We start from the raw sequence: 25,530 nt of genomic DNA on the forward strand, positions 1-25,530 counted from the left end.
ACACTCTGGAGGACTTCTCTGCGTATTGCAGCCACTTCCATGCAGTGCAGCCCCCGGTCTGTTACTTAGCAGCCACCATCTTGATGGAGCGATTTATTTTTTTTAAACTTTCACTTCTGTCCCATGATGCATCAGCACATCATTAGCTGAGGCTGTGCCATTCTGCCTGCCCGGGGGACGGTTTATCATTACCCTCACCTAAATAGGCTACAACCCATAAGTATCCAGTCTGGAGGAAGAGCTAGGATCTCCTCTATTATTGCTGTGTGACAGGAGTGCTTGTGTTCCCGTCTAGGCAGTTTTCGTGGTAGGATTCATGTAATAATAACCTCACACAGACTGAGAAACTGACTAGAGACTGAAAATACAACCCCAAGTAGATCTGACAGGTCTGAACTGAGATCAGATAACCTTATGGGGAGAAAGAGGCCGGAAGATTCACATAGAAAGAAATGGCTAACCGAGGTAACACTAACCCACTCTGCATGTACCAGGGATAGCGGCACCATTCATAAAAACACCAGACTGGCCCTTTAAATTTTCACAATACGCTTGCTAATTCTAGATGCATCAATGCCAGTTGTCGACTGGTTGCAGCAGTTACATCAGCTGTCAGAGGCGGCTCGTAGCCGCTGTGTCATGAGTGGTCCCGGGTCCTGGGTACGCCCCCATACACACTTCACAACCTCCCGCCGTAAGTTTAGGTGGTCGTGAAGGGAATATTCATATTAAATCTGCACAAACTGCGAGTAAAATCCCAGCAATTATGTTCCATGTGGACTTCAAGGGGCTTTCTGACTCCCCTCCTCCTACACGCTTCTTCGCTACCGCTGCTGGCCATCACTCCGGTTTCTGTTCACATCGGTGGCAGTGGCCATATTGGCTGTTTAACTCATGTGACTGCAGCAGCCAATAGGAGGCCAGCAGGGATGCCATCAGTAACGTCCCATAAATCTGCCCCAGGACTTCTACATTAGAAGCCCACGTGACATGTTTATGTGACGTCACCAGGCCTGCTGGCCGGGCGATGTCACCTGTCAAATTCTGCAGCGCACTAGAAGGCCGAAACAGCAGTCCACCGCTGTGATGAGTAGATTTTATATAGTTTGGGACATGTAGATCTCAAAACCTTATAAAAGAAATGACACGGAAAACCCCTTGACCCTAAAGAACACAGCTGTATTGTTCGCCGTACACACCGGCTGAGAATTCTGGATACTCTACAGAAAATGCATGATGAAGTCGGGAAATACACGGACATGCCAAAAGTCATGGGACAAGAGCTGGTAATAATCATCTTTATTCCGCAGCAGATATCATGTAGTCCAGAGAAGTACAGCAACTTGACGTGATATCAATTCCACAAGTGGATGGAAGATGTCTGCAGAGATGTTTGGGCTGTCTGGATGGTCCCTGACAGCTCCTGGGTATTTGTAGGTGCAGGATCTTGGGTGCGAATGGACCTCTCCAGCCAGGGGCGTAACTAGAGGCTCATGGGCCCGGGTGCAGAAGTTCAGCTTGGACCCCCCCCTCCCCATGTCCTTAGCCTAGATTTACAAGGGTGATCACAAAATTGCAGCAATATTGAAGTTTTGCTCATAGAGCGTCAGCGATGCTTTTTTTCCACGCAACATCACATCAGCGAAAACCGAAAATGTGAAAGAAACCATTGAAAAGCGCGGGCTTCATAATTCTGCGTTCTCACCCGTGTGAGGCTGGTCTTAGGGTCTGCACAAGAAACAGCTCTTGTTTCAGTCCGACGATCCGCACAAAGTTTTGCATCAAAACCACAAAAGAAAATTGGAAGAGTGAAATCTGCTGCGGATACGCATAAAACCTGCGCCAAAGCCTTCACCAAGGGCGCGCATTGGGACATTTTCTGATGTGGTTTTGATGCGGAACATGGTGTGAATTGTCCGCTGCCGACAATCTGCGCCATTTTACGTACTTGGGAATATACCCTTAGGCCACTTTCACACGCAACGCTTTTTTAGTGTTTACCGCGGCGTTTCAAACACTGCAGTAACCGCCGTACGATGCGCCTGCATTGATTACAATGGAACTTGGCAGACTAGCGTTCGGATGAGGCGTTTCTAACACCGCGATTTTCGAGAGCTGCCTGCTCTATTTTCATGTGTTTAAGCACTTTTTACCACACCTCATCGCCCCTTATAATGATGGGGTGCGTAAAAACTGCCGTGTAGAGCTGTACAATGTGTTCTTAACCCCTTAATGACACGGCCTATTTTGGGCTTAAGGACACAACGATTTTTGGTGTATTTTCTTCTCCATTTTTCAACAGCCATAACTTTTTTTACTTTACCGTCGACGCGGCCGTATAAGGGCTTGTTTTTTGCGTGGCGGACTGTAGTTTTTATCGGTGCCATTTTTGGGTACATTGACTAATACAGAAAAACTTTTATTATTATTTTTTTTTATAACAGGGAGAAAAAACGCATCAATTCTGCCATAATTTTTTTTTTACAGCGTTAATCATGCAGCATAAATGACGCACTACATTTTTTCTGCGGGTCGGTACGGTTACAACGATACCAAAATTCTGATATTTTTTAGGTTTTTCAACTTTTCTGCAATGAAAACCCTTTTTTTTTGGAAATCTTTTCTTTTTTTTTTCCTAAATCGCTGCATTCAAAGTCCTGTAACTTTTTTATATTTCTATTCGGAGCTCTGTGAGGGCTTATTTTTTGTGAGACGAGCTGTAGTTTCTATTGGTACCATTTTAGGGAATATATGGCTTTTTTGATCACTTTCATTGCATTTTTTGAGAGGCAAAATGCTAAAAATGTTTTTTAGCGTTTTTTTTACGCTTTTTGCTGTGCAGAATAAAAAGCATGTGCAACTTATTGTACGCGTCGTTACGGACGCGTCAATACCAAATATGTGCCTTTTTTTAAACCTTTTTTTTATGCTAAAATGAGAAAAAGCATTAAAAAAGGTGTTTTATTATTTTTTTAACATTTTTCTTTTTTTCACATTTTTATTATCTTTTTTTCACATTTTTATTATCTTTTTTTTACACCATCTATGTCCCTCTGAGGGACTTGCAGCACAGCACTGATAATCACTGTGATAAGGCATGGCAGGAGTTCTGTCCTGCCATGCCTTATCGCTTATACAGCGATCATAGGCTCTGGCGTCCTGTTGCCATGGCAACCAGCGCGCTCCCTCTGTGAACCCTTCACATGCCGGGATCTACATAGATCGCGGCAGGGAAGGGGTTAACAGCAGGGAGCGCATCTCCAATGCACCTCCGCTGCTACAGCGGGAGGCCGGCTATGACTGACAGCCGCCTTCCGCTGCGGGATAGCGCGAGATCTGTCATGAGCTCGCGCTATCCCTATGACGTAAGGGTATGTCATTTTGCGGTAAGTACCCTGCTCCCATGGCGTACCCTTACGTCATGGGGAGGGAAGGGGTTAAACACCACTCAAAATCGCGGCTCTTGAAATGCAGCGTTTTACTGATGGTGTGTGTGACCGTGGCTTCAGGCCGCTCTCACACAGGCGCTCGGCAAAACTCTGCCATTTTGGTTGCGGTGTTCGCTGCGATTTTACTTTCGTTTTTGGCCCATACCGGGTTTTAGCGCACAACATCATTGATGAGGTGCGCCAAAACTGGCAAAATACAGCAAACAGCGCCTGAAATCGAGCACATGCCTGCGAGGCTCCATTGAAAACAATGGGAGCGCTTTACTGCGATTACCGCGGCGTTCAAAGAGGCGCAGTAATCAGCGCCAGTGTGAGAATGGGCTTATGGCTCTCCCATAACACAGGATGCCCATGCATGGTTCACCCCATGCCCCTTCATGGCTGTCTCTCCCCCTTCTGACACAGGATGCCCCCACCTGATTCCCTTCCCCTCTCACACTGCCTGCTGCTTTGACTCCCCTCCCCCACTGAGACAGACATGTGTAAGGCAGTACTTACACTTTCTGTCAGGGTGCTGCCACTGTGTGTCGGCCGCTCCACCTCCATTCCCCTGCTGGCTGAGGATGACTGTAGGAGCGGGGGGAGGGCAGCACAATGTAAAGCCCTCAGTCTGCCTGCTGACTGCCTTTCACTAGGCACGCTGTGCACCGCGGGGAGCTTCTCCTGCACGCAGACACTTCCTCCTGGACCTCCGCTCAGACTCCTCCCCTCTGGTGATCGTGGAGGAGAACAAGACAGGGGAGGAGACTGAGCGGAGGTCCGTGAGGAGGCGCCGGCGTGCAGGAGAAGCCGCAGAGCGCCAAGTGAAAGTAACTCTGCAGTCAGTCAGGGCCTCTGGGGCCTCCTGGCTTAGGGGCCGGGTTGCGATGGCGACCCCAGCGACTCCTCTATGTACGCCAGTGTCTCCAGCCATCCCAGAGAGGCTCCGTTTGGACTCTTGTTGGGGGAATGTGCAGACTGCACTATTCATAGGAACTCTCCGGAATGCCTCCTGAGCCAGTTCTGGACAACTTGCGCCCGAATACACCAAGCCTTATCCTGCTGGAATATCCCTTCATTGGGGGAGTTGAGAGTCCATGAACGACTGCAGTTGGTCACTGAGCAGTGCACTGTCAGAGACGTCGGTGTTTAGGCGGACGACTGAACCCTACCCATGCCATGAGAACACCCCAACCAGTATGGAACCATCACCAGCCTGCACTGTGCCTTGTTGGCAGCTGGGGTCCACGGCCTCATGGGGTCTGCGCCACACACAAACCCGACCATTAGCCTGAAACAAGTGGTCCCGCGACTCAGGACTCCTAGGAAGCTAAAGCACGCTGCACTGACCTGCGGATTATGCGCGTGGTGCTTCTGTTTGGGGATGTGATGTCTGCGTGTCTTCTTGCATGGACGGTTCCAGTCAGACACCGCTGGTGGTCCTGATCACAAAGGACCCGTAGCCAGAAATGCCTGCTATGACATATTCCAGGGACACGTGACTCTTTGGTTCAAGGAATATTAAATGCCACACAACTTCACAAATAATAATAATCTTTATTTGTATAGTGCCAATGGAAATGGAATGCGCCATCCGTCTGGTGCCCATTATCACACATCTTTCCGAACCCAATAATTGACGTCGCCTCGCCATGAGCCCGCTGGCCGGTATACAGCCTCACTGACAAGATATCACCTCGCCACTTATACAGGTGTGGCGTCCCGAGCCGTCCCCCCGAGGTAACGCCACCTCATCAGTTTACATACCGCTGTCCCAGGACTTTTGGCACGTCGCTGTAATTATCAGCTCTGCAGCTCCAGAGATTATTGATGTTCTGCTGTTACTGGTTACTTTATTGTTCATCATGACTCTAAACATTAAGGTTTTCTTTGCGTTTTTCCCCCTGCAGGTCAGCTGTAAGATATCGCAGTTTATCCACTTTTACCTCATGGGGTGCAATTATTTCTGGATGCTGTGTGAAGGCATTTATTTACATACGCTCATCGTAGTCGCTGTGTTCGCAGAAAAGCAGCACTTGATTTGGTACTACTTACTGGGATGGGGTAAGGAAATACCCTTTAATCTTCTGATATCCATATGTGGTCACTTTGTGTCCGGCGTAGATCATATTCGGCGGGAGGGGGGGTATCGTTTCTACTTAGGGAGACATCCATGCTCCTCTGGGAAATATGCAGATGGGAAAACAGAACAATGCCTCTACAGGACACCGCAGGCCTCGACAGGCCCCGAACACCAGGACACCGCAGGCCTCGACAGGCCCCGAACACCAGGACACCGCAGGCCTCGACAGGCCCCGAACACCAGGACACCGCAGGCCTCGACAGGCCCCGAACACCAGGACACCGCAGGCCTCGACAGGCCCCGAACACCAGGACACCGCAGGCCTCGACAGGCCCCGAACACCAGGACACCGCAGGCCTCGACAGGCCCCGAACACCAGGACACCGCAGGCCTCGACAGGCCCCGAACACCAGGACACCGCAGGCCTCGACAGGCCCCGAACACCAGGACACCGCAGGCCTCGACAGGCCCCGAACACCAGGACACCGCAGGCCTCGACAGGCCCCGAACACCAGGACACCGCAGGCCTCGACAGGCCCCGAACACCAGGACACCGCAGGCCTCGACAGGCCCCGAACACCAGGACACCGCAGGCCTCGACAGGCCCCGAACACCAGGACACCGCAGGCCTCGACAGGCCCCGAACACCAGGACACCGCAGGCCTCGACAGGCCCCGAACACCAGGACACCGCAGGCCTCGACAGGCCCCGAACACCAGGACACCGCAGGCCTCGACAGGCCCCGAACACCAGGACACCGCAGGCCTCGACAGGCCCCGAACACCAGGACACCGCAGGCCTCGACAGGCCCCGAACACCAGGACACCGCAGGCCTCGACAGGCCCCGAACACCAGGACACCGCAGGCCTCGACAGGCCCCGAACACCAGGACACCGCAGGCCTCGACAGGCCCCGAACACCAGGACACCGCAGGCCTCGACAGGCCCCGAACACCAGGACACCGCAGGCCCCGAACACCAGGACACCGCAGGCCCCGAACACCAGGACACCGCAGGCCCCCACAGGCCCCGAACACCAGGACACCGCAGGCCCCGAACACCAGGACACCGCAGGCCCCCACAGGCCCCGAACACCAGGACACCGCACATGCCACCCACACAGGAAGAGGTTCCACCACCAGAGCGGTGGAGCTATTGTCTGGCGGGGCCTCCTTTTTGTGCCTGGGGATCTCAAGAGATCTCTACTGCAGGCTAAGGCCAAGAACCTGTCTGCCGGCAGGCAGTTGGGCCAAGCAGCCTGCTTATCTTGCCTGAAGTCTTCCAGCTGTCCATGCGGCGGGAGTTCAGAAGTCCCAAAAGCTGAGGCCACACCAGGCCCAGCTCACCTGTCTCAGGGACCAACCAGCGGAAGCCGCCTTCTCCTGCTCCCCTGACTCTCCGCACAATATTGCATTATATTGCATTCGGACAGGCATTCTATTAAGATGTGCCTGTGCCAAAAAATCATGGCAGCCCTTTCTGCCTTATCACCTGGATGACACCCCACAATCTCATTGGGGGGAGGGCTTTTAGGACATTTGAATGCCTCATTTAGAGGATTTAACAGCCACAATAGGCGTTATCTCCAATTATGGGTGATGGCTGTCAAAGATGGCCGACGCCTGCCTGTATCACCTTTGGAGCTTAACCTACTCCATACAACGACATTTGATGTGTGCTGTATGTGTATGACGAATGTCATGAAGGGGTTAAATTATTTGTTCCAGCACGAACTCTAAAGAGGACACTTCTAGAAATCTGTTCGTCTATTATGCACCTTTGTGTGCCTCTGGCCCTGTAAAGCGTTCGGCCCACCTCAGCATTTATCACCATTCCACAGGATAGTTGCGGGAAGTCCGACTGCCGGGACCCCCCGATCACAAGAAGGGGGTTTCAGAGTTCCCTGTGTGAATAGACTACTGATGACCTATGTACACTACCTCTCCATTCATTGTCCGTGGGACTGACAGCTGAGCGCGGTGCCCCACTCTCCCTATGAACCCCCTATGCATGTTTGTGGGTGTATAGATTCATATTTACCATCTCTTCCAGGGTTCCCGCTGATTCCGGCCTGTATACACGCCGTTGCACGGACTTTGTATTTTAATGACAAGTAAGCATTCAGTCCTTCTCCCGTACAATCTGGTTTTGTATTCTTGATTTATGATTACAATAGTCATATTTAATGTGTTGCGTATTTCTTTACAGCTGCTGGATCAGCTCCGACACCCACTTACTTTATATCATTCATGGACCTATTTGTGCTGCATTGTTGGTACGTAGAATCTCCTTTGGTGCTAATGCTATAATAAATGTTGCTGTGGTTAGTTACAGCTGCAATCCAAATTACCCCCCTCCCCGCATTGCAGTTTGGCTTTATTTGCGAACTGTACAAACTTTCAGCTGTTTACAAAAAAAACCCCAATAAGAGCAATTCAGACTGCTAATATACACCTAATATAACAAGTGGATTCTCTAAATTCACCACAAAATGCTACTTTTACTGACCGCTGCAGCCTCACAATTATTCAACCTGCTGAATAAAATCCCTCATAAAAGCACACATTGGCAAAGCAAGTGTCGTCCAAACACACCCGATGCAACTAATCAAGGGCTTCATTAGTGACATCAGCTGTGCTTGAGATGAAACGCATGAAATATCTGGAATGGCGAGGGCCTTGATGACTGCGATGTTTGACTTCATGTTAGTAATCTGGATGGGTCGAGAGGGGTACTAAACGTTATGGAGGAGATCGTTGTTAGCTTTTTGTATCCTTATCCTTGTTTGTACGCAACAAAGACACTGAAAGCACTTCACCAGGTCAGAGTTAAAGGGACACTGACTACACCACCTTCTACTACTCTGCATAGCAGACTTACCTTGGCAGGCTCACTGCTCTGGTGACAGTGCTGGTAATCTGAATGGAGGAGCGGTATACCGCCTTGGCAGGCTCACTACTCTGGTGACAGGGCTAGTAATCTAAATGGAGGAGCAGTATACCGTCTTGGCAGGCTCACTGATCTGGTGACAGGGCTGGTATTCTGAATGGGGGGGCGGTATACCGCCTTGGCAGGCTCACTGCTCTGGTGACAGGGCTGGTATTCTGAATAGAGGGGCGGTATTCCACCTTGGCAGGCTCACTGCTCTGGTGACAGGGCTGGTATTCTGAATGGAGGGGCGGTGTACCGCCTTGGCAGGCTCCCTGCTCTGGTGCCAGGGCTGGTAATCTGAATGGAGGAGCGGTATACCGCCTTGGCAGGCTCACTGCTCTGGTGAAAGGGCTGGTATTCTGAATGGAGGGGCGGTATACTGCCTTGGCAGGCTCACTGCTCTGGTGACAGTGCTGGTAATCTGAATGGAGGAGCGGTATACCGCCTTGGCAGGCTCACTGATCTGGTGACAGGGCTGGTATTCTGAATGGAGGGGCGGTATTCCGCCTTGGCAGGCTCACTGCTCTGGTGACAGTGCTGGTAATCTGAATGGAGGGGCAGTATACCGCCTTGGCAAGCTCACTGCTCTGGTGACAGTGCTGGTATTCTGAATGGAGGGGCGGTATACCGCCTTGGCAGGCTCACTGCTCTGGTGACAGGGCTAGTATTCTGAATGGAGGGGCAGTATACCGCCTCTTTAGCTCATCATTTGTAATCCTTTTGGCAGTACAAAATGTTGATCTTTAATACGGTCAATAAAATACACGGACTGAATGCAGACAGAAAAGCCTCTCGTGTGAATGGGCCCTTATGTAACTGCCCATTTATATTGTTGGCAACGCCTGTACAGTAAACGCCGCTTTATGCCGTGTATTTGTAGCCGGGTCAGGGCTTTCCCATCATTGAAAAGATGTAGCGTTCAGTTCTGGATTGTCTCTTTCCTTAAGGTGAACCTCTTCTTCCTGCTGAACATCGTGCGGGTCCTCATAACTAAACTGAAGGTCACACATCAAGCCGAATCCAATCTCTACATGAAGGCCGTCCGGGCGACTCTCATCCTGGTGCCCCTCCTGGGCATTCAGTTTGTACTTCTGCCATGGAGACCGAGCGGACGGATCGCAGAAGAAGTGTTTGATTATATTATGCATATTCTTATGAATTATCAGGTAATACATTGTAATGGAGAATATCCGGTTTGCCAACATGGCCGCATCGACTGCTTGATGTCCAGATCTCAGGCATGCCTAACCCCTTCACAAGTGCCAACGGTGAAATTAGGGTGTATGGCGCTCCTGAGTCCGCTGCATACCAGCAGCTTCTGACAGCCGCTGCTAACGGCCGTAGAGTTGGCTCTGATTGTGGCAATTAACTCTTTAGATGCCATGGTCAAAACTGACTGTGCCCCTTCCCACACCCCATCGGCACCCGTCCTCAACATGATCGGGGGTGCTGATGGGCTAGCATGACAAAACTGGAGCGTACGGAGGGCTTCCAGAGCTGCCATGTGTACCTGTCAAGCCCGGTCTGTAGCCAAGCTTCAAAGGCAACATCCAAAAATACTATATTCTGCAATACTGAAGTAAATAATCCAATAATCACAAGTTCAAGTGAGTTTTTTGTTTATTTTTTTCCCCAAAAAATGTATAGCTTTATTTTTCTATATATTTTTTTGCTTTTGGAATCCCTGCTCTCTAGAAATTTTAACATAAAGTGATCAGAAAAGATGTATGACCCCAAAATGTTGTTAATAAAAACTACAGCTCACTCTGCAAGGAACGAGCGCTCACATATACCGGTAGCTTGATCAACGCAAGCCGTGCCTGCAGTTACAACGGATCACATTGATTTCAATGAGAGCCACGTTTGCAGTTACAAGCGCCGGCCACTACGCGGAGGTCGGAGCAAGAGACTTCTGCTTCGACGTCTGTGTAATTGTGGCACTGTTAGCCAGCGTACAATCAGCTGATTGGTTGGGGTTCCAAGCGACGGACCCCAGCCGATCAACTATTGATGACCTGTCCTGAGGATACCTCACCAATGGTATTCTCCCTGGAAAACCCCTTTAACCCCTTCATGACACGGCCTATTTTGGGCTTGAGGACGCAACAATTTTTGGCGGATTTTCTTCTCCGTTTATCAAGTCATAACTTTTTTATTTTTCCGTTGACGCGGCCGTATGAAGGCTTGTTTTTTGCGTGGCGAACTGTAGTTTTTATCGGTGCCCCTCTTGGGTACATAGACTATATTGTAAAACTTTTTTTTTTTAATGATAGCAGGGAGAGAAAACGCATCAATTCTGCCATAGATTTCTTTATTTTTTTTTACAGCGTTAATCATGCAGCATAAATGAGACTTTCCATTTTTTCTGCGGACCGGTACGGTTACAACGATACCAAAATTCTTACATTTTTTTTAGGTTTTCCCACTTTTCTGCAATAAAAACCCTTTTTCTGGGTAATTTTTTTTTTCTAAATCGCTGCATTCAAAGTCCTGTAACTTTTTTATTTTTTCATGTACGGCACTCTATGAGGGCTTATTTTTTGCGAGACGAGCTGTAGATTTTATTGGTACCATTTTGGGGTACATACGGCTTTTTTGATCACTTTTATTGCGTTTTTAGTGAGGCAAAATGCTAAAAAGTAGCATTTTGCCTCAGTTTTTTAGCGTTTTTTTTTTGCGTTTTTTTCCGTGCACAGTCAAAAGCATGTGCAACTTATTGTACGCGTCGTTACGGACGCGACAATACCAAATATGTGGGGTTTTAATTTTTTTTTTACCTTTTTTTATGATAATCTGAGAAAAAGCATAAAAAAATGTTTTTTTTTACTTTTTTTTACATTTTTTTAAATCCTTTTTTTAATCTTTGTTTTTTTTACACTGTTTGTGTCCCTCTGAGGGACTTTAACCACTGCCCTGTACAAATGACATCCTATTCTATACAGTAAATGGTGTGATTTCTATGAGGTAAGTCGGTTGCACTTTTTAGCTTTTGTGTTTCATTCCATTGACTCTTCGTCAGTCGCCCCACAAGTGCCCACTTACTCACCGCTGCCCCACAAGTGCCCACTTACTCTCCTCTGCTGTAAAATCTAATTTGTGGTCTTTTTTCCCATCTGCAGGGATTGCTGGTTGCAACAATATTCTGCTTCTTCAATGGAGAAGTAAGTTTGCTCTACTCCTCAGCCTGTAGCTAGGTGATACCCTGTGATCGCACCCGGCTGCTCCCGTCGGGCCACCAACGTGACCCAAAGTAGAACTCACATACTTATGGCCTTGTTACCAAAATGACACCAAATATAAAGGGACCCTCCAGACCCGGACAGAGAGGTGGCCACAGTCTGCGGAGCATCATTAGTCTGACCGGGGTTGTCTGTAGTAGCAGCATGTGGTGTCTTAGACTATAGTACCTCATTTGTAAAGGTGACCCCTCTAATACTGACCCCTGTGGTACCCTATTAGTAAAGGTGCTCAGTTAATATTGTCCGCTGTGGTACCCCACTAGTAATGATAACCCCTCCAATACTGCGTCCTGCGGTTCCCCATTTATAAAGGTGACCCCTTCAATACTGGTACTTGTATTGGAGGTGACCCCTTCAATACTCCTTCAATACCCCCACTAGTAACAGTGACCTCCAAAACTGACTGCCCTTTGAAATCTCACTAATAACTGTGACCCCTCCAATACTGCCCCCTGTGGTACCACACTAGTAAAGATGATCCCTCTAATATTTCCCCCTGTGGTACCCCACTTATAAAGGTAACCCCTCTAATACTGCCCCTGTGGTACCCCACTAATAAAGGTGATCCCTCTAATACTGCTGCCTGTGATACCCCGCTAATAACTGCGACCCCCTGCAATACTGCCCCCTGTGGTACCCCACTAATAAAGGTGAACCCCCCTAATACTGCTGCCTGCGGTACCCCACTAATAATTGTGACCCCCTCCAATACTACCCCCTGTGGTACCACACTAGTAAAGATGATCCCTCTAATATTGCCCCCTGTTATACCCCACTAATAACTTTGACACCCCCCCCCCTCCAATACTGCCTCATGTGGTACCCCACTTATAAAGGTAACCCCTCTAATACTACCCCCTGTGGTACCCCACTAATAAAGGTGACCCCTCTAATACTGCTGCCTGGGGTACCCCACTAATAAAGGTAACCCCTCTAATACTGCCCCATGTGGTACCCCACTAATAAAGGTGACCCCTCTAATACTGCCCCGATGTCGTACCCCACTAATAAAGGTGACCCCTCTAATACTGCCCCCTGTGGTACCCCACTTATAAAGGTGACCCCTCTAATACTGCCCCATGTGGTACCCCACTTATAAAGGTGACCCCTCTAATACTGCTCCTGCTATGCTGTGCTTTGTTAGCGGTCCTTTATAATTGTAGATCTTGTCACCCCAATTTGCCCTAATCAATCTGTAATAATGTCATTATTTCTAGGTGCAGGCTGTTCTAAAAAGACATTGGAATCAGTACAGAATTCAGTTTGGGAATGGCTTTGCACATTCCGAGGGTCTCCGGTCGGCTTCATACACCATATCTTCGATCAGTGAAGCCCAGGGCACCATCTACACCCATGACTACAGCAGCGAGCATTCAAATGGGAAGAACTACCATGATATGGAAAATATTTCCTATAAACCGGACAAACCTTATATGTGACGTGTTTATAGCTGCTGCATTTATCCCCGTGTGACTGCTGTCTAAGGGCCGGCTGCACCAACTCTTTGGGATCTAAGATTCGGAAAGCCAACTTCACTTGATCTTGGATCAAAGGCTGAACCTAGAAGAAATGTCTTGTGCTCGGTGATTGATGGCTGTAGTCAGGTGACCTTCCCAGCATTCATAGTGTGAGTGAAAACATGGCCACTACCAGTCGCAAACGGGGGTGTATCTTCGCCACTCAGGAAAAGCCTATCAGCCGAGTCCGCCATCTTGGATTTCGGCTGCTAAACTAATCCGCTAAAATCGGGGGATCGAATTGGACCTAGATTTGAACCAAGATCACGGGATAAATCATGTTGGTTCTTTCTTGGATCAGCTCTTCTTGGTCTCAGTCAAAACGTTGGTGGAACCGGCCCTTAATGCCATATCTACTTTAAACATATTAAGAGTGTTTTCAATATATATTTATATATACTTTTTATGCTAAGTACCCTGGATATAAAGAGTCTGCACCCCCCACCCCATTAGAATGCCACGTGTTCGTTGTGTTACACAATCCGACAAACAGGAATCATTTCAGATTTACTTCCCCCTTCAATGGGACCTGCCATCTGTACAATGCCGGGACGGAAAATGATGTCATGATGCCGGGACGGAAAGTGATGTCATGAGGTCGCAGGTCAGCCGTGCCAAAACAAACTGGTGTCTATTAAAATAATGTGTCTGACTGCTGTCATAAAGTCAGTGGGGTACATCAACAAAGTATTAGTTTTAGGGTGTGCATACTTATGTAGTCTGTTTGGGTAGGGGTCTATCAACATGGCACATCTTCAGGTCACTCACAGATCTTCAATGGGGTTGACGTCTGGGCTCTCGCAGGCCCTTCCAAAACTCTGGTCTCTTTCGGGCAAAGCCATTCTTTTGTAGATTTGTTGGTCTGCTTTGGGTCATTGTCGTGCTGAACGGGGAAACTCATCTTCAGCTTATTGGCCGAGGCCTGAAGGTTGTGCCAAAATAGACTGATATTTGGGACGGTTCATAATTCTCTCAATCTTGACTACAGCCCCAGTTCCAGATAAATAGTCTGCCCCCACTATCTTTACTACGGGTTTGGTGGTCTTCTGTTGATGGGCAGTGTTGGCTTTACACCAAACATACCTTTTGGGAATTATGGCCAAAAACTCCACTCTTGGTCTAATCAGACAGAACACGTTCACCACAGACTTCTGGCAGACTTGATGGAGGTTTTGGTAAAACATAGCCGGGCTTGGATGTTCTTCTTTGTTAGATAAGGCTTCCGTCTCGCCCCCTGACCCCACAGCCCAGACATATGAAGATCATGGGAGATGGTTGTCACATGACTACACAACCAGAAACTCCTGCAGCTCCTTTAATGTTGCTGTCGGCCTCTTGGCCGCCTCCAGGACCAATTTTCTTCTGGTCTTTTCAGCAATTTTTGAGGGACGTCCAGTTCTTGGTGATGTCACTGTTGGGCCATTAATCCGCTTCTTGGTGACGGTGTAATGTCTTGCAGATGTCTTGGCCCCCTTCTCCTGACTGACACCCTCCAACAATCAGACCCCTCTGATGTGTTGTAAGATCTTTACCAACCAACTAAGAAAATGTCAGGAAAATCCTCCTAGAAAAGACAAACTTTATATGGGGGACCCAGAATCCCTGTAAATACTGGCAGCGGAGTGCTGACTGCTATCTATCAGGAGGTTACATGTGATTGGCCAATACTAAGCACAACCACACCCCCAAATATAAGGGTGTCCTCACTTACGCAACCACATTATTTTATTTTTTCCACTCTAAGGCCTCGTGTCCACTAGGACATTCGGGCCCCCGTGGATTCTCCATGCAGAATCCCGCAGCAGGTCCCTCCGTTCCCGCGGACATGAGGCCTATAAATTGATTTTACTCACCTGTCCGGACGCTGTGGGTTCCCGTTCGTCGCGGCCGGATCTTCTTTCCTTCTGCCCGGCGGATTTGCTCAGCACGCCGGCAGCGTGCCGCGCACATGTGCCATGCACTTTTCCTTTTTTTGAACTCCTGCTCTCCCGCGCTCCCGAGGCAGAGCAGAAATTCAGCTGCGGGTGTGCTGTGGATCCGGACAGGAAGCCCCGCAGAAAATGGAGAATGGAGCATGCTGCGGGTGTTTTCCCGCACGTGCGATCTGCGCGGCAGGGAAAAATGACATCCGCAGGTATTAACTTACAATGCATCCCTATGGGGCGCGGATCACGCCTGCGGGACCTTTGCACGGATTTGCGAAATCAAATTACCTAGTGGACATGAGGCCTGAAAGATTCCAGTTTGTTTTTCCTTGGCCTTGTACAGATAACGAGTCACATGGAGGGGAAATAAATCGGACATGATTCATCTTTTATATTATAACACTAGCGTACCCGCCACGCGTTGCTGCGAAGACAGACAGACAGACATACATACATTCGTTTTTATATAACTAGATAACAACCAATCACAGCACAGCTTTCAAGTTACCTCAGCGGTATAATATATAACAACCAATCACAGCGCAGCTTTCATGTTACCTCAGTAGTATAAAAGTAGCAACCAATCACAGCACAGCTTTCATGTTACCTCAGTAGTATAAGAAGTAGCAACCAATCACAGCACAGCTTTCATGTTACCTCAGCAGTATAAGAAATAGCAACCAATCACAGCGCAGCTTTCATTTTACCTCAGCATTCTCAATATTCAGCAATTGTCTTGCGAAACGTCCGGCGGATGCATCATTTTGTAGTTGAACACGCCTCCCGTTGCTCATAATGCCTTTTGCTTTCGTGCTTGAGATGGAAATCAAACGATCTTTGTTTGGGGGGGCATAACTGTCGACGATGCTCGCACGCGCGCCATCTATCGAAGGATAGTTGTACTATGCCTATAATCTTCCCAGGAGTGTATTCAACAACTTCCCAAAGTTTCATGGCGATTGGATGAATGGTGTAGTAATGCATAAAGGACAGACAGACATACATTTATATATATATAGATGACATCAGGAAGTGAGAGAATTAGATTCCGTACGTAAAATTTGAACGCAAATTCTTTTGCGCATACAATTGAATAATCGAGTTGGGACCCATTAGCTTTTCCTATTTATGACATAATCAATGCTCGTGCCAAATTTCAAGTTTCTATTACATTGGGAAGTGAGAGAATTAGATTCCGTACGTAAAATTTGAACGCTAATTCTTTTGCGCTTAGAATTGAATAATCGAGTTGGGACCCATTAGCGTTTCCTATTTATGACATAATCAATGCTCGTGCCAAATTTCAAGTTTCTATGACATCAAGAAGTGAGAAAATTAGATTCCGTATGTAAAATTTAGACGCTAATTCTTTTGCGCTTAGAATTAAATAATCGGGTTGGGACCCATTAACTTTTCCTATTTCTGACATAATCAATGCTCATGCCAAATTTCAAGTTTCTATGACATCAAGAAGTGAGAAAATTAGATTCCGTATGTAAAATTTAGACGCTAATTCTTTTGCGCTTAGAATTAAATAATCGGGTTGGGACCCATTAGCGTTTCCTATTTATGACATAATCAATGCTTGTGCCAAATTTCAAGTTTCTATAACATTGGGAAGTGAGAAAATTAGATTCCGTACTTAAAATTTGGACGCTAATTCTTTTGCGCTAGAATTGAATAATCGAGTTGGGACCCATTAACTTATCCTATTTATGACATAATCAATGCTCGTGCCAAATTTCATGTTTCTATGACATTTGGAAGTGAGAAAATTAAATTCCGTACGTAAAATTTGGACGCTAATTCTTTGGCGCTTAGAATTGAATAATCGAGTTGGGACCCATTAACTTTTCCTATTTATGACATAATGAATGCTCGTGCCAAGTTTCATGTTTCTACAACATCGGGAAGTGAGAGAATTAGTGGCAATGATGGAAATCGAACGATCTACGTGGGGGGGGGGGCGTAACTGTCGACGACGCTCGCATGCGCGCCATTTATCATAGCATAAATGTACTATGCCTATAATCTTCCCAGGAGTGTACTCAACAACTTCCCAAAGTTTCATGGCGATCGGATGAATGGTGTAGTAGCGCATAAAGGTCAAACAGACAGACAGACAGACAGACAGACAGACAGACACACAGACAGACACACAGACAGACACACAGACAGACACACAGACAGACACACAGACAGACACACAGACAGACACACAGACAGACACACAGACAGACACACAGACACACACACAGACACACAGACATGCATACATTCAGTTTTATACATATAGATGACCTTTTCACAAGGGTGTGCAGACTTTTTATATCCACTATGTATTTGCTGTAAACTGCATTACAGTTTGTTTTCTACTTGCGTTACACTTACGAGGTTTGTGAGTGACCTGCGTTGATTCTTCTTCATTGTTTTTGTTACGTACTCGTTAGTAAGGTGCCTTTTACCTTCTCGTTACGCCGACGTGTTCATCAGAATTATGTATTTTAATGTATAAACATTTCAACTAAAATCTGCTGCTCACATTTTGATGTGTTGTTTGCAGGTTTTTTATACTATGAAGAATTTTATGAGGGGGAGGGGTGGGCAGCGCTGTTTGTTTAGTCTAAAGAAAACCTATTAGAAACTAAAACCACTACACTTAAAGCCATATAATAAAATTGTACATTTACTCCTCAGCGGTTCTGTTTTTTTTTCCTTAGGCGTTATTGTATTTCCTTTTGTAACCCCCCATCCTCTTCCTACAGATCCCCCCGAGCTCTGTTCATTCAAAAGAAAAAAGACATTACAATATTGCACTGAAGGCCCTTTTACACGCAAAGATTATCGCTCAAAATTAGTTCAATTCTCGTTAGCTGAGGTTTTTAGGCTGGCTTAAAATCCATCGTTTGATTGCTGGAAAGTCTTTCAGTTTGAATGCAGTTCGTTCAGTGTTTCCAGCGGCCAGTGATGGTTTTGCTTTGCTTTGCATAATCAATGATTAGTATGTTTAGTCAGCCAGTAGGAGAACAATGGAATCTCCTGCCAGATGTTTGCTCAGCTGGGCAAAGTGTTTATGCAGTAACAATCGCCTAAACACGCCCAGCTGGGCAAACAAATTGTGGAGGAAAACACAGATGATTAATTAGCTAATGAAATGATTATCTATGCATGTAATTTTTGCAAAACCATTGCTAAATCCATTGGCAGTTGGAGCGGTTATCTTTGCGTGTAAATGGGCCTTTACAAAGCTTGTTCTGTTTTTACACTGCTGTAGCTCCAGTTCTATCTGTGCTATCAGCATTCTTCTGGTGTCATTTTAAAGCCAAGTTTTAAAGTACTTGGATGGAACCAGAGATACAGCTGTTTGAAGTGGGGAAAGGAATATTGAATCTATAGTTGTTACTTCAGTCTGTGTGCAGGAGCAGGCAGCAGGGTACGGTATGTTATTCCTGCTTGTCACAGTAATGGGGTTTACAGGTCGGACCATCACAAACTTGTGACGTACAGAACCCTGCGGAGGATCGCTGGGTTGACTTATTTCCAGTTCTGCAGATTCTGTACTTATGCAAGATGCAGCCCAAATCCTACCCTACACACCCTAGTATGCCTCAACAGTGGCCTGCGGGGTCGGACAGTGAGGGACCAGCGGCGGCAGATCGGCTTCCCCACTGGCCTGGCTGCACTTGGCAGCGATAGAAGACAGTGACAGAGCGGCGGCGCCAGAGAGGTTTCCCCGGTGGCCTGCCTGAACTGGGCTGTGGCAGTGGACTGTGAGGGGGCGGCGGCAGAGCGCCTTCCCCGCCGGCGGACTTCAAGCTACAGGTCATTATTATCGGCTCCCGGGGAGTGGGAAAGACCAGCCTGATGGAGCGGTTCACGGAAGACACCTTCTGCGAGGTGTGCAAGTCCACCGTGAGTAAGAACGGGGGGCTTGGGGCATGCTGGCAGTTGTAGTTCATCGGTGGTATTCCTGGACGTATTTTCCGGCGTATAAGATGACTTTTTAACCTGGGACGCCCGGGTTGGTCTTATACAGCGAGTGTATCCCAAACTCTATATTTTAACTAGAAAAGTTGGGGGTCGTCTGATACGCCAGAAAATACAGTAATACACTCTGGGGTTATGGATCACTTAACACCGCAGCATAGTATGGAAGGATGAAAAAAAATATAGGTTATCCAGTTCAGCCTATTACCCCCCAATGTTGATCCAGATATAACATGTAATATATATAATCTGCCTGAGGACGTGGTGATGGCATATTTATTAAGAGTTCCATAGTCCCGCTGCTCTTATAGTAAGGAACCCCCTTCTATGTCGGTGTAGAAACGTTCTTTCCTCTAGACCAGTGATGGCGAACCTTTTAGAGACTGAGCGCCCAAACTGCAACTCAAAACCCACTTATTTAATGTAAAGTGCCAACATGTCGGGGGCGGGGCTTATCACCACGTATGATTTTTACCTCAGTTGTTCTTAAAAGGGCAAGGCTGTTTCAAAATAGACGGGGTGCAGATTTTGACTTCTTTTGGATGTGGAAATGCTGTGGAATTTGCCACGGAAATTTCCGTTGAGGACATTCTGCAGCATTTCCACCTCGTGTTAACATATCCCAGTAGTGATATTGACCCCCCCAGTAAGGGTGACCCCCTCCAGAGCAGCTTTAGTGGTTATCGTGACCCTGCACAGCGGCCCAAGCAGTAATAGTGACACGGCACCGTGGCCCCAGTCGTAATAGTGACATCCCACATCAGCCCAGTAGTAATAGTGACATCCCACAGCAGTCCCTAGTAGTAATAGTGACATCCCACAGCGGTCCCAGCGATAATAGTGACACCCCACAGTGGTCCCCAGTAGTAATAGTGAAACTTCACAGCGTCCCCAGTAGTAATAGTGACATCCCACAGTGGCCCCCCAGTAGTAATAGCGACATCCCACAGTGGCCCCTGTAGTAATAGTGCCCCCCGCTCTGAGACCCCAAATCCCCCCCCCCCCCCACCACCACCTCCTCTGCTTGGCGCTGTTGCTGCCACTGATCTCTGGAGCACACTGTGATGTGCTGCCGGACACCTCCTCCCCTCCCCTGCTCTCGCGGAACCAAGTAGGAGACGTCAGAGGAGGGGTGAGGAGGATCCCGGCTGCACACTGACATCACAGCTGCGGCACCCCTGCCAGTATTTACTAATGTGGTGAGCGGCCGACAGCGGTGAGTGCCAGCTGGGAAGGCTCCGAGTGCCGCCTCTGGCACGCGTGCCATAGGTTCGCCACCACTGCTCTAGACGTAGAGAGCGCCCCCTTGTTACAGTCACAGTCCTGGGTATAAATAGATGATGGGGCAGATCTCTGTATTGTCCCCTGATATATCTATACATAGTTATTAGAGCACCCCCTTGTTACAGTCCTGTCTATAATAGATGATGGGAGAGATCTCTGTATTGTCCCCTGATATATCTATACATAGTTATTAGAGCACCCCCTTGTTACAGTCCTGGGTATAATAGATGATGGGAGAGATCTCTGTACTGACCCCTGATATATTATACATAGTTATTAGAGCGCCCCCTTGTTACAGTCCTGGGTATAATAGATGATGGGGGAGATCTCTGTAGCGATCCCTGATATATCTACACATAGTTATTAGAGCGCCCCCTTGTTACAGTCCTGGGTATAATATAAATAGGAGAGATCTCTGTACTGACCCCTGATTTTACATATATATTTATATAAAATCAGGTCGCCCCTCTGCCTTCTTTTTTCTAAACTAAATTATCCAAATTTTGATAACCTTCCTAGGGATTGTAGTCCGCCCATTCCATTTATTACTATAGTTGCCCCCTTTGTACCCGCTCAAGCTCTGATATGTCCTCCTTGAGTACCGGTGCCTAAATATTCCCAATATCCCATGTGTGGTCTGACCAGTGACTTGTAAAGAGGAAGAACAATGTTCTCATCATGCACCCCTAGATCTCTTCTGATGCACCCATGATCTTATTTGCCTTGGCAGATGATTGATTGAAGAAGATCTCTTCGTTGGTGAGTGAGGTGGATCTTCTTGTGGAAGCCAGAGGGACCATTTGGCAAAAATGTCATCCATGTCTTTAGGCAGAGAAATGCAGTGAGTGCTTCCATCCATGAAGATGAGCAGCTTTACTGGGAAGCCCCATTTATAAGGGACGTTCTCCTCTCTCAGTATCTTGAGTATCGTGAACTCCCTTCATCTTGCTAGGGTTGCCAGCGGATGACTTAAGGAGTGCTTCTTTATAATGGTAGAAGTGGAGTCTGACTAAGACATCTCTTGGTGTTCCTGGAGGTAAATATTTTGGCTTGGGGATTCTGTGAGCTGTCTACTAAGAGATCCCGTTCATCTGATCCCGGGAGGATGGCTACCAATAGATCAGAGAGACATTCTACCAGCTCATAGTCGTGGATATCTTCTGGGATGTTTCGGAATCTGATGTTCTTTCTCTTTGACCTGTCCTCCAAATCGGCTAGTTTGAGTTTCATGAACGTGATCTCGTCTTCCATTGTGTTGTGAGCTCCTACAAACTCCTGCATTTCCTTCTCCAGATGAGCCGTGCTTTCTCTCGATCACTGTGATATCTGTATGTATGGCTGAATCGGCATCTCTTACATCGTTTTGTATGGATTCCTTTAAATCTTGGAACATGGATTTCAGCGTGCCAGTTGATATAAGATCCGATGCAGAGGAGGAAGACAGCGGTATGGAGGATTTGCTTGAGGATCCCTGTCTCCTGCTTCACAATAGGCTTCAGGATGGGAAATCCCTAAAAGCAGATCAACCTCTATCCCCTCTAGCTGTGCAAGTCAGGTTGGACAGCTGTGAGCACAGGCAGCAGGACTGCCAGCACCCCTCTGATGCCCCCTCACCTCGTTCCAGGAGCCGTGACTGGGTATGTGTCTATGCTGCAGTGCTCTGATGGCTTGTATCTGTTGCTGCACGTACCGCGGGTCCGCCGCGGTGTGCACTTTCAGAATCGAGGTCCTGGCTTCTTCCTCCTTGGTAGGTCCAAAGGGCTGCGGTGTAGAAAAGCAGCTGGTAGAGGTGGTAAATCTCCCTCGCTGCTGCCCAGGAGCTCAGGAGGGTCTCTTACAGGTAGTTCACTGGAGTTGGAGTTTGGGAAAGAGGCCGAATACCTAGCTGTTTATGGTGTGGCTGAGGATCTCCTTCTCCTTGTGACTGCACTCATTGCCTGGGAAGCGGTGTTTAACCCCACTATAGCGGCATATTGAAATTCCCTACTATCAGCAGTGGACTCCCCTTACCCTGCAACTGGACATCAGTAGGTTTGACCTGCTTCAGAAGCACTATGGATGGCCATGAAGCAGCTATGTTTGGAATATACATCCAAAATAGTTAGAGGGACAGGCAACCTTCCTAAATTATATCAGGTGGATGGTTTAAGAGGAAGCGCAAACCTCTATAACTAATCTTTCCCCTACTTCTCAACCGGATCCTTTCAGACCTGGTAAAAGACCCCATGTTTTGGAATTACCTAGTTCCAATTCCGAAGACTCTATACAAGATCTGTCAGACAGGGAACTAACAGAGAAAGATGAGCTTTGATTGATAAGGAGAAGAAATACTATTTTACTTCAGAGAAATCGGAATAAACATTACCCCATACCTTGCTGATTTCCCGGTTGTATCTAATACACTGGAGACCACATGCAGTCATCTAAAGCAAACTGTGCATCTTCTCTCCAGATTGGATTATTAACTTTCAGAAATCCAGTCTCCTTTCAGGATCCCAGAAGATATCCTTGGGAGTTCTCCATGATTCAGTCTGGTTGTTCTTTCCTTCATCAGACTAAGGAGGAAAGCATTATGCAGTCTGTAACCAAGAATATTTAGTAAGGGAAGTAATGAGAATTCTGGGACAGACCACATCAGGTCTACGGATGGTTCCACCCCCACAGCTCCCTTCCAGACCCTTGCAAAATGTTATTCTATCATCATGGCATTGATATCCATCTTCTAGAGAAAGGAAAATTAGATTATCCCATCAGGTTAAGAGATCCCTTACCTGATTGATGTCACAAATTTTAGAAAGCGGGTGCAATAGTCTCTTTCCTCTTTTGTAACTAGGGGGGCAGGCTGGAGGGGCCAAGTAGTGGACCAATTTTTAAGGGCGCTTGGTTGGCTAATGTCAGTTCCCAATCTTCAAATTGCAGGGAATTCAGAGCATATAGGAGGCACTCACAGAGGCGTTAGTAAGGGGAGGCATGTTAAGATCTTCTCTGATCAATAATGGCAACGTTCTTTATTCGCCATCAGGGTGGAACCAGATATCCTCAACTTCAAAAACTTGTGGAAAGACTCCTAGAATATAATAGCGGACTAATTGAGTCGGCAGAAACTAGACCCGGGAGAGTGGTCACTGAACTGCGAGGTCTTCAGTTCCATTATAAATTTGATGCGGACAGCCTCAGGTAGGCCTATTTGCAAAATACCAAAAATTGTTTTCAGTAAATCCAGGGTACAAGCCATATTGACCTAGCATAAGCCTTTCCCCCACTGCCCCTCATTCCCCAAGTCCTATGGAAGATACAGGAGAGTAGTGCCACAACGAAACTCATTGCACCATCATGGATAGAGAGACCTTGGTTCCCACTATTCATGTCTCTTATAATTTAAGACCCAAGCCTCTAACTCCCAGATACGACCTTCTAACCCACGGTCCAATCTGGTACCAATGATCCAAGATGTTAAAATTGATGGCTTGGATGTTGAAAAACAAAGACTCTTAGGTCAGGGTCTCACCGAAGTAATAACCACCCTCTTTGAGAGTCGTAATTCTGTTACTACCTCTAAATATGCTGGAGTATGGAAAAGATTTTGTTCTTGGTGTGGCTCAGATCAGCTTGACCTGTACGATCCTAACCTATCAAGGGACTGAGTCCTAGAACCCTTAAAGTGCAGATTTTTTGGGGCCATTTCAGCCATTTTGAACAAGATGAAATAGATTGAAGATCTGTGACCTGGGAGGCTTATTATTGTATCCACTGGCGAACACGTTGAGCTCGGACCGCCATATATACTCCCAGGCGCGCAAGAATCTCTGCGTTTAGCTTGCTATATTCCTTTGCGTCCTGTTGGGTCAGGTCATAATAAGCCTTTTGAGATTCTCCCGTTGGGTAAGGGGCCACCACATCAACCCCCAAAGAAAAAGCTTCCTTTCATCCAGATTCAGATTTCCTGCCCCCAGGTGGGGGGTTGTTTCTCTCATGATGCTGTTATGGGAGAGGGGAAAGTTGATCTGCCATGTTGGATATTTTCAGCAGTTGTCAGGTACTTTGGTTCAGAGTTGTTCATGCTCAGTGATCGCTCTGCGACCCATCAATGGAAGCCCAGACCAAGCCACAGCCCAGACCAAGCCACAGAGCAACCGGTGATTAATCATTTTAACGTTAACGAAATTATTCAGAAAATCCACGGCCCAATTATCACAGACTGGAGGCCTCTATACTCTGCCAGGAATGATCACCGATCAATGTTTTTGCAAGTCTAGTGGGGCAGGTTCTACTCCCTGTACATACAGCAGTGAGCACTACTACATGGGCACGAGCTTCCATTACTACGGCTGCATCCAGCAGCATTGTTGTTGGCAGCATGCCGCTACTTACACAGAGAGGTGTGGTGCTGACATTGGTTGGGTGAATGAATGTGCAGTCATGGTCATCGGCCTGTGTAAGGGCCCTTAACCACTATGTTATCCATGGCAGGGAGCCAGTGTTAATAGATGGCACTAGACCTGAGCCACGGAGCTGTCAGCATTAAAATACACTACACATACCACTGCCATTAACCCCTTAGTGACAAGCCTATTTTATGCCCTAAGGCCCAAGTGATTTTCATTGTCACACTGTGAGAACCAGAACTCTTTTACAGCCACATGAGCCTTTTTTGGGGGGAGGGGAGTTGTATTTTTTTAATGGTCCCACTCTGGGGTACATAGAATGCGTTATATAACCTTTATTAAACTTTATTGGGGAACACAGAATCCCCCCACGATACCGATTTTATATAGATTTTATTATTTTTTTACTACTTTTGCACACTGAAAAAAAACGCTTTTAAAGAAAATCAATTAAATCTGCATCGCAGCCTTCTAAGACCCGTACCATTATTCTGCTGGCAGCGTAGCTCCAGGAAGTCTTATTTTTTCGTGTGAAGAGGTGCAGTTTTTTTGGTACCAGCTGGGGGTACGTGTGACTTTTGGAATGCTTTTTATTATGGTTTTTGGGAGTCAACCAAAAAAAAAAAAAAGCAATTCTGGCATTACCAGTACTTTTTCATATTTTTCCGGCATTTACCATGCAAGATGAATGAAATATTTTCATTGTCTGGATTTTTATGAATGTGATAATACCGATTGTGGGTTTCTTTCTA

General features: G+C 47.1%; 1 protein-coding gene across 1 annotated transcript in view; it reads left to right on the plus strand.

Annotated features, from left to right (window-relative positions):
- The window catches only part of CALCRL (calcitonin receptor like receptor), a 64,841-nt gene extending 47,023 nt beyond the window's left edge, over positions 1-17,818 (plus strand). The window contains exons 8-13 of the mRNA XM_066577286.1: positions 5,339-5,492; positions 7,563-7,623; positions 7,719-7,785; positions 9,389-9,607; positions 11,561-11,602; positions 12,898-17,818. Coding sequence (XP_066433383.1) covers positions 5,339-5,492; positions 7,563-7,623; positions 7,719-7,785; positions 9,389-9,607; positions 11,561-11,602; positions 12,898-13,119 — 765 coding nt within the window. The 3' untranslated portion in view covers positions 13,120-17,818. The remainder of the gene's footprint in view (positions 1-5,338; positions 5,493-7,562; positions 7,624-7,718; positions 7,786-9,388; positions 9,608-11,560; positions 11,603-12,897) is intronic.
- Positions 17,819-25,530: the final 7,712 nt, after the last annotated feature.

The sequence above is a fragment of the Eleutherodactylus coqui genome, chromosome 8 (genome assembly GCF_035609145.1).
Source record: "Eleutherodactylus coqui strain aEleCoq1 chromosome 8, aEleCoq1.hap1, whole genome shotgun sequence".
Taxonomy (NCBI): Eukaryota; Metazoa; Chordata; class Amphibia; order Anura; family Eleutherodactylidae; genus Eleutherodactylus; species Eleutherodactylus coqui.